This window comes from Oncorhynchus keta, chromosome 16 (genome assembly GCF_023373465.1).
Source record: "Oncorhynchus keta strain PuntledgeMale-10-30-2019 chromosome 16, Oket_V2, whole genome shotgun sequence".
NCBI lineage: Eukaryota > Metazoa > Chordata > Actinopteri > Salmoniformes > Salmonidae > Oncorhynchus > Oncorhynchus keta.
In genome coordinates this window covers 805034-814257 of record NC_068436.1, presented here as the reverse complement: position 1 = coordinate 814257, position 9224 = coordinate 805034, and the positions used below count along the sequence as shown (strand labels likewise).

The window sequence follows — 9224 nt, the reverse complement described above, 5'->3', positions numbered from 1 at the left end:
AGAGGGCTTAGTAAGTATTTTCATCTTTATTCAAATAAGTTAAATAATGTTTATTGTGGGACATGAGATATGACACAACACAGGAACATAAGGCCCTTGGAAGACAGCAGCTGCTGTGAAGAGTACATTCATTAGACTTACTATGAGAGAAAGAAAGAACTGAGGAGAGTGGATGAATCTTTGTTTGCAGTAGGTATGTAATTAAATGGAAAAATCCCTTTTCTGGACCAGTTTGACAGTCAACTGGCAGGCCTGGATGTGCGTTTATCTGTACATCTTGGGTAAGATATATACAGCTTTCAGAGTCGGTGCGTTCCTCACATGACCATATACACTGGCGAGAAGGATAACTAGCAACCAACTCCTGGGCTGGCTCAATAGAATACACATATACCCCCGATAATTCACCCAAGCTGTTATCATTATATGATCCAATTAAGACATGTGGTGAAGGGTTTCCTATGGAGTTGTGAATGTTTATGTGTACTTCTTGATCTCGTCGTAGAGCACCAAGACGAAGGCGCCGCCCATGCCTCGGATCACGTTGGACCAGGCCCCCTTGAAGAAGGCTTTGCCTCCCTCATTCTTGGCGATCTTCTTCCAGCAGTCGATTGTGCCAGTGTACATGATGTCCGCTATTGAAATCGACACATTGATCATTAAAATGTGAAATATAGGCCTACTGTAGGCAATTCAATGACAATTGCCATGCGTAATGTGCCGTAACCTTTATTTTACTAGGCAAGTCAGTTAAGAACATATTCTTATTTACTATGACGGTCATTCATTGATATGATTCAACGAGTAGGCCTACAACCAGCTCACCTGATTTGCGTCCAGACTGCATCATCATACGACGTCTGACCGTGTCAAATGGGTATGAAATAATACCGGCAACTGCGGTGACGCTCTGGGCAATCATCCAGCTGATGAAGATGTGCGTGTTCTTGGGGTCGGGCAGCATACCTAGACGATGACGCAGAGCAACATAATTGGGATTCTGTGCCTATTTTTTGTAAAATACAATACTTTAAACAACGTCCAATTGCAAACAGCTACTTATATGTATGATTTTACTTTAGCTCATGCTCCTCACCCTTGGCTGTGTCATAGACTCCGAAGTAAGCAGCTCTGTAGATGATGATGCCCTGGACAGACACGTTGAATCCCTGGTACAGGCCCTTGATACCGTCGGCTTTGTAGATTTTGCTGAGACAGCTGCCAAGACCGCTGAACTCTCTCTCAGCTCCACTTTTTCCGATGTCGGCCGCGAGCCTGGTTCTGGCGAAGTCAAGTGGGTAAACGAAGCAAAGAGAGGTGGCACCGGCCGCGCCACCGGATGCCAGGTTCCCGGCGAACCAACGCCAGAACTGTGTCTTCTGGTCCACTCCTCCAAGGAAGATCTTCTTGTACTTGTCCTTGAAAGCGAAGTTGAGGGCTTGGGTGGGGAAGTAACGGATCACATTGGCCAGGTTGCCTCTCCAGAAGGAGATAAAGCCTTGCTCTTTGGGAATCCTCCTGACGCAGTCCATGATCCCTTTGTACTGCATTTCCTTTGTGATTTGTTGGCTGGCATGTTGGACCTGTAGAGCAGAACAACAGAAGACAATTAATTTTTCAATTTAGCCTCAATTCAGTATGCAAAAAAAAACATGTCAATCGGATTTTATCATTGTACTTTAGGCCTACTTTGTATTACGCAACTGAAGTTTATCTTTTTTACTTATTTTTATTTATTTATCCATTATTTTACCAGGTAAATTGACTGAGAACAAGTTCTCATTTGCAGCAACAACCTGGGGAAAAGTTACAGGGGGATGAATGAGCCAATTGTAAACTGGGGATTATTAGGTGACCGTGATAGTTTGAGGGCCAGATTGGGAATTTAGCCAGGACACCGGGGTTAACACCCCTACTCTTACAATAAGTGCCATGGGATCTTTAATGACCTCAGAGTCAGGAAACCCGTTTAACGTCCCATCTGAAAGACGGCACCCTACACAGGGCAGTGTCCCCAATCACTGCCCTGGGGCATTGGGATATTTATTTTAGACCAGAGGAAAGAGTGCCTCCTACCGGCCCTCCAACACCACTTCCAGCAACATCTGGTCTCCCATCCAGGAACTGACCAGGACCAACCCTGCTTAGCTTCAGAAGCAAGCCAGCAGTGGTATGCAGGGTGGTATGCTTATAGCAAGAGTGTAACAATATTGAGTTTGTTGTTGGGAAAATTCCTAATTCACTTTAATTCAATGATACTCACGGGTTTGTAGGAATGCATGTGTGCAATTTTTGTTATAATGAGCTATTCTCAGCGCTGTTGTATACTGGCCATTGCTTCATGTCACTCGAGCACAGTCTGAGTGTATTGGGTTGCATGCGTCTGGATAAATTTAGCTGTCGCCTAGGCCTAAACCAAATATCGCCGCTCTTATATCCAAATGATTATCGACATTTTGGAATAATTAATTATCATCCTATTAATCGAAACATAGCATTACGTGTACTTGAAATCAACATTAGAATATAAGAACGCATCAAATAAATTAACTTTTTGTTATTCAAAATAGTCATTTTTCTTTTATGACCTGAAATTCATATGATTCGGTTTCTGTTCTGAATGAAAGGCCAAATCCTGAGTCCTATCGAATCCAATTAGAAAACTCAATACCACCTTGGACAGCGACAAGTCATGTGCGTAAGAAACGTCTCCAATGCGCTTTTCGCATGTCTTTCTGAATGAAAACCATTTGCCAAATTAATCTAATTGTATTACAATCTTACTCAATGGATAACCAATAATATATTAACTTTATGACAGAGACTGGAAAACAATTATTCTCACTCAGTCTTACCTGGAGCAACAACTTCACTCTCTCAATTGGAGCAACAGCTGTCTTGGAGATGGCAGCAGCAATGCCACCAGCCAAAAAGTCCTTAATGAAGCTAACCACCGCGTCCGACATGTTTTCAAGTTCCTCCTCGTGGAGTAGAGGTCAGACCGTAAAAGTTCCAGACAGTCCTCACCAAGACACCCTCAAAGAAACCCAACGCCCCTCCAAGTGGACGAAGCGCCCCCATCCCGCATAATATATCTGGGCTATATATCGCGAGAATTTGGGGGTCATGGATATGCAGACGGTCGAACAGATTGGCTAGGCTAAATAAATATCCTAGGTTAAGGTTCGAATCTTAGCCATGTCTATTAAATAAAGTGTAATAGAACACTTCGGGACTTTTAAAGGGCAAATTCAAGTCATTTTCCAGTTATACAGTGGTGTTAGATAATAATAATAATTATGCTATTTAATAACATCACAACATCACAGCTATTTATCATTATTTATGCACTATTTATTCTTTAGGCCAAAGTTTTATCGCAGTTTAGGGTGGGCACCATGATACCGTGTGCAATTAACACATGGGTAGGCTAGCTTAGTTTAGCTTTAATGTATCTTCATAATTCAATATAGGTCTTATTGTTATGATAAATGTGATTTAAGAGGTTAGGCCTGGCAATTAGGCCATAAAAATTCACACATTAACAGCGAGAGGGAGAGTGTGACATTGTTGCTGGTATGAATGCGACTTTGAAGACTTTAACTTAGCTTGCCAACTTTTTAACATTGTGGTGGTGTGGTGAGGATTTGCTTCATAGCCTGACCTGTAGCCTATGATGCGTTTTGAAGAGCCGGAAGCGCGCGCGCGTCTCCATTTAACAGAATGTCAATGTGACCTACAGCGCAGAAGTAGGTCATATGAGCTGATTATGGCCTTCTTTGTAATTATCATTAATTGTCAATGGAATTGTATTTTTCATATCTTCAGGCATGTTCCTGCTAACAACGTTGGCTATTTAGGACCAGCTTTCACCCCTGGAACGAAAGTATTCCTCCGTTTTGTATGCATTAGGCCAACACCTTCAGCCAAACATGTTACAGTAGGTTCGTCGTTTTGACCATTTCTAACCTGTTGTTCCAGCTTTGAAAACAGACTCATATTCTTGCATTTCTCACACACAGGAAAGCATGTTTGGTCGTTGCTTGGATACGGCCGAATATAGTCTCTTCCAGAACATTATGTAGCTTGTGACTTAACCAACACAATAGTAACCTATGTCAACAAAACATAAGCCCTGTAATTAAATGTACAAAAGGACCTGGAGTTGCTGCCAAACACCCGCGTTGCGCCCACACCATTCACTCTCCACTTGGTTGCTGAGACAGTAACAGTCGAATTCAATCAAGCTCTATTTTATTGGTATTTCTGGATGGCAAAACACAATACTTCTGTTTGCACAACAATAATGTACCTAAAATACTAATGTTTTGAATCAAGCAAAACACAATACTTCTGTTTGCACAACAATAATGTACCTAAAATACTAATGTTTTGAATCAAAGAGATGTTAATGTACACACATATTAAGTTATAGCCTACTTGCTGTCTATAGTCTGTACTGTGTGGGAAGAATATAGCCTACTATTTTACTATAGTTTTCCTATACTCACAACCCTGATTACCGAGTTAATTATAAACTATCTGCCCCAAAACCATTGCTTTGCCCTTTCACCTGTGACAATTAATAATATAGGTGAATGCCAGCAGAATCCCATTGATAACTAATAAGCTAATGAGTCTGTGTGGTTATAGAAGCCCACCTTGTTTCAAATTCCAAGCACAACGTTAATAACCTATACATGCTCCTCGTGTCAGCAATTCCATGAGACCTATGGCTGCTTCGTGGAGATCAAGAGATCCTGCACGAATAGGTCATGGAATAGGTCATGTGTGCGCGCATGTCGATGTCTACCGATAATTACCCGACAAATGCGTTGCTCCGTGCTCGACGTGCATAGGAGCTTGACTTGTGCCCTGTTGCAATGGGACCAAATCTTAAGCGCACGTGCCCGCACATTGCAATAGGCTAACTGCGCAAATTACGCAAATGGATGGTGGGATTTATTATCACTATATGACTACAGTTCTGCAATGAGTAATGCGAGTAATGCTCTCATATTTCCCTGGTTTTGCTGCACACCAATTTTAGCAGTTGTTTGCAGGCTGCATAGCAACTGCGATCAGTGCATTGCATTTTGACAGGCAGCAATAAATATAATATGCTATTGAAACCCACTCAAATAACTTTAAATTGGACGAATGTTATAGGCCTACTTTAAAACAAGTATAATTGAACAAAGTCAAGGTATTGGAGTGAACATCACAAAGCCCTGACCTCAATTATATGGAAAATTTGTGGGCAGAACTGAAAAAGCGTGTGTGAGCAAGGAGGCCTACAAATCTGACTCAGTTGCACCAGCTCTGTCAGGAGGAATGGGCCAAAATTCACCCAACTTATTGTGGGAAGCTTGTGGAAGGCTACCCAAAACTTTTGACCCAAGTTAAACAATTTAAAAGGAAATTCTACCAAATACTAACTGAGTTTGTAAACTTCTGACCCACTGGGAATGTGATGAAAGAAATAAAAGCTGAAATAAATCATTCTCTCTACTATTATTCTGAAATGTCACATTCTTAAAATAAAGTGGTGATCCTAACTGACCTTAAACAGGGCATTTTTTACTAGGATTAAAATGTCAGGAATTGTGAAAAACTGATTTGAAATCAATTTGTAAGTCGCTCTGGATAAGAGCGTCTGCTAAATGACTTAAATGTAAATGTAAATGTTGCATGTAGGTTACATTTCCCACAGTTCGGAAAGTGTGTTGTTTAAAAAGTTAAAAATAAAAACCTTACATTGATGGCTTTTTGGAAATCCAACCAGTTTTCCACGTTGATTCAACTACATCACATTGCATTTTTTTTTGTAGAAATGACATGTAAACAACGTTGATTCAACCAGTTTTTGCGCAGTGGGGTATTTCAGCTGTGAGGCTATCAATTTGTCAAGTTGCACACATAAAAATACCACATAAAGCCAAGAACACCATTGTTCTTTGAGTTGACAACTCCACCCCACCATTTACCACCGCAATAAATAAACATTGATGGAGAGGGTTGGAGTGCTTTCTGTTGTCTGTAGCAACCGCGCACCTATAGCCTATTCTGCAAAACCAACTCGAGTTGGAGACGAGGCACAAAAAGTTAACCTTTGCCGTCGTACGCAGTGAAGGAACTTCAGCATAGAGTAGCATAAGCTATCGAGGAAGCATTAATAACGAATATAGTTGCTATCATCACCATGTGACGTTTGCGACCGTTTTTATCCTGGAGTATGACAGATACAATGTCTAGACTGTCCTCGGTTGCTTCTCTTCGACTACCAGCCATTCAGCACCCGTTATCAAGACTCATAGACCCAGAAACCCTCTCTCTCAGAGGCTACTCCAGAGATTACGCTGGGAGTGACGAAGTTGTACCGCCGCTGTTGCGGGATGGGGACCTCGACTTTGTTTTCCGAGGTCAAAACACAAGAAGGGCCACAGGTTATCCTTATGACAAGGCTCCGCCGAAGCAGAGCGGTTTCAGCCTGGTCTCGCAGCCAATCCCCGAAGGAGTCGAAGTCTCAGTAGCCCTTGATCCGGTTAAACCACGGCTGCCCATCTTTGGTGAGTGGCCTATTGCAACGTGATCTCTATCTAAACGAATAAAAGGATGGAGAAATACTGCGCAACAAATTTGAATAGTCCCTCTCTCTCTCTCTCTCTCTCTCTCTCTCTCTCTCTCTCTCACACACACACACACACACACACACACGAATTCCTTTCAGTACCATAAACAGCACCAGAACAGTTTCTCTGGTCCAAATCTCCATGTGGTGGCGCCCTTCTACAAACAAATGTGCGACGTTTGGCCAGATGCTTCTACTATTGGAGTTGGTAATTGTTGATTATCTTGGGAGGAATTTTTATTTATTTATTAAAGTGGATATGATCAGTGGTGGGAAAAAGTACTCCGTTTTCATACTTGAGTAAAAGTAAAGATACCTTAATAGAAAATAACTCAAGTAAAAGTGAAAGTCACCCATTAAAATACAACTTGAGTAAAAGTCTAAAAGTATTTGGTTTTAAACAAACTTAAGTATGAAAAGTAAATGGATTTGATGAAATGTACATAAGCATCAAAAGCACAAGTACAATTATTAACCATTTCAAATTCCTTATATTAAGCAAACCAGATGGCTCAATTATATATATTTACTGATAGCCAGGGCCACACCCAACACTCAGACATAATTTACAAACAAAGCATTTGTGTTTAGTGAGTCTGCCAGATCAGAGGCAGTAGGGAGGACCAGAGATGTTCTCTTGATAAGTTTGGGAATTGGACCATTTTCCTGTCAAAATGTAACGAGTACTTTTGGGTGTCAGGGAAAATGTATGGAGTAAAAAGTACATGATTATATTCAGGAATGTAGTGAAGTAAAAATAAAAGTTGGCAAATATCTAAATAGCTAAGTAAAGTACAGATACCCCAAAAAACAACTTAAGTAGTGCTTTAAAGTATTTTTACTTAAGTACTTTTTACACCACTAGATATGATAGACTACTAGGTCTAGTCTCTTCGAATATGGCAAATGTAATGTAGAACTCAATGTCTAGTGTTATTACAAATTCCATGAACTGCTGGATTGCAGGGTTGGGATAAAGTTCCAATAATAGGAAGAAAGGGCAACTATTTTCAATAACTTCTCAATAAACTGAAAGGAATAGTAGAATATATTCATAAATTCAAATTACTTCCTGAACTGACTTCAAAATGGTAGATTTTTTACACCTATCCCATCAGATCGACTAGCCTAAATGCAATCCACAATGACTTTGTGACTGTGTGCACTAAACTGGAGAATGCCGATACCCAGAAATAATTACAATTAATGTGTTAAAATTAGGACTGGTGAACTGCAATGCAATTAAACAGAGTTTGCACTTATCATGAGTGGTCATGATCCTGGTATGCTGTGAATGTGGTTGTACTTTGGATAGGTCAACGGGTGGCACCAGAGAGCAGGGGGAGCCGAGTCACCAGCCTAACCAGTACCATTAAAACCAGCATCACCAGCCAAACCAATACCAGCAGAACCAGTATCCTTACCAGAACTACTACCGCAGCCTCCTGCCATGAGGCCCAGCTCAGGATCCAAGTGGACCAGGTACTGTCCCTCCCTCTTTCCGCCTCTCTCCTTTCATCCGTTTTGGGTCTCTTTTTCCCTCTTTTCACTACATTTCACTCCACCTGACATCTCCTATTCAACTTCTCTCCAGTTTTCAAGGGTGCTTATTCCTGTTCAACACTCAATGGAATTCTTGATTTAGGTCTAAGTCTGACCATTTGATCCATATTATATATTCCAAGACCACAGACAGCTTCTTAGCTATGAGCTCGACAACAGCAGGATTGTGCAGAAAGTCAGACAGTGTTGCCCTCCTTCCACATCAAAGTCAGTCTCGTTCTTAGTTTAAATAACAGACACAGATATGATGTGGAGTTGGGGTCCGGAGTAACGAAAGGGGGTTCAGTGGGGTCCTTGAACCATGCTGAGGGAAAACCCATAGGTACCCAGAGAACCTCATCCCCATTGGTCAAGAATGGTTAAGAGGTAGAGAGGTAGAGATTAGCATTTTGAGTGTGAGTGTGTTATGGCTGAAATCTGCAGATGTCAGACGGGAATAGCTGACCAGGTTTAGCCCTGTCTAGAACCAATTGTTTTTCTTTATTTTTACTATTTTCTACATTGTAGAATAACAGTGAAGGCAAAGCACAAATGCGCCCACGCAGGCATGCAAGTGCGCGCGCACACACACACACACACACACACACACACACACACACACACACACACACACACACACACACACACACACACACACACACACAACACACACACACACACACACACACACACACACACACACACACACACACACACACACACACACACACACACACACACACACACACACACACACACACACACACACACACACACACACACACACACACACACACAGTTCAGTCGTACATAATATGCTGTACACTCATGCACAATGCAGTGTTCAGAGTACACCTACTGTGTGCACACATAGACACACACACCAAGGCAAACATAAAAATGCACAGACAGTCAGGGATACTGCCTGTCAAAAGGGATCCACAACAGTTATCTTAATACCCAAACCCCCTCCCTTGCTCTTCCTTAGATCAGAAGAAGTCCCCTGATAATAGAGACGATGAACGTCAGTCAAAGTCCTAACCTACCAGCA

At 41.6% G+C, this 9224-nt stretch overlaps 2 protein-coding genes across 2 annotated transcripts in view; one reads left to right on the top strand and one right to left on the bottom strand.

Annotated features, from left to right (window-relative positions):
- Window positions 1-7: 7 nt before the first annotated feature.
- slc25a4 (solute carrier family 25 member 4) lies at window positions 8-3080 on the bottom strand. The gene is made up of 4 exons (XM_035789035.2): window positions 2856-3080; window positions 1097-1583; window positions 826-966; window positions 8-635 (listed from the first exon to the last, which is right to left on the bottom strand). The coding sequence occupies exons 1-4, from the start codon at window positions 2964-2966 to the stop codon at window positions 478-480; spliced, it is 897 nt and encodes a 298-aa protein (XP_035644928.1). The 5' UTR covers window positions 2967-3080; the 3' UTR covers window positions 8-477.
- Window positions 3081-4008: 928 nt separating this feature from the next.
- The window catches only part of si:ch211-197n1.2 (EF-hand calcium-binding domain-containing protein 6), a 63851-nt gene continuing 58635 nt past the window's right edge, over window positions 4009-9224 (top strand). Inside the window, exons 1-2 of the mRNA XM_052464375.1 lie at window positions 4009-6569; window positions 7947-8113. Of these exons, the coding sequence (XP_052320335.1) occupies window positions 6236-6569; window positions 7947-8113 (501 nt within the window). The 5' untranslated portion in view covers window positions 4009-6235. The remainder of the gene's footprint in view (window positions 6570-7946; window positions 8114-9224) is intronic.

Coding starts and splice junctions, on each gene's coding strand:
- slc25a4 (XM_035789035.2), bottom strand. CDS start 2,966: ATGTCGGACGCGGTGGTTAGCTTCATTAAGGACTTTTTGGCTGGTGGC. Junction 967..1,096: donor AGTCTATGACACAGCCAAGG/GTGAGGAGCATG, acceptor GTCATCGTCTAG/GTATGCTGCCCGACCCCAAG. Junction 636..825: donor GCAGTCTGGACGCAAATCAG/GTGAGCTGGTTG, acceptor CGATTTCAATAG/CGGACATCATGTACACTGGC.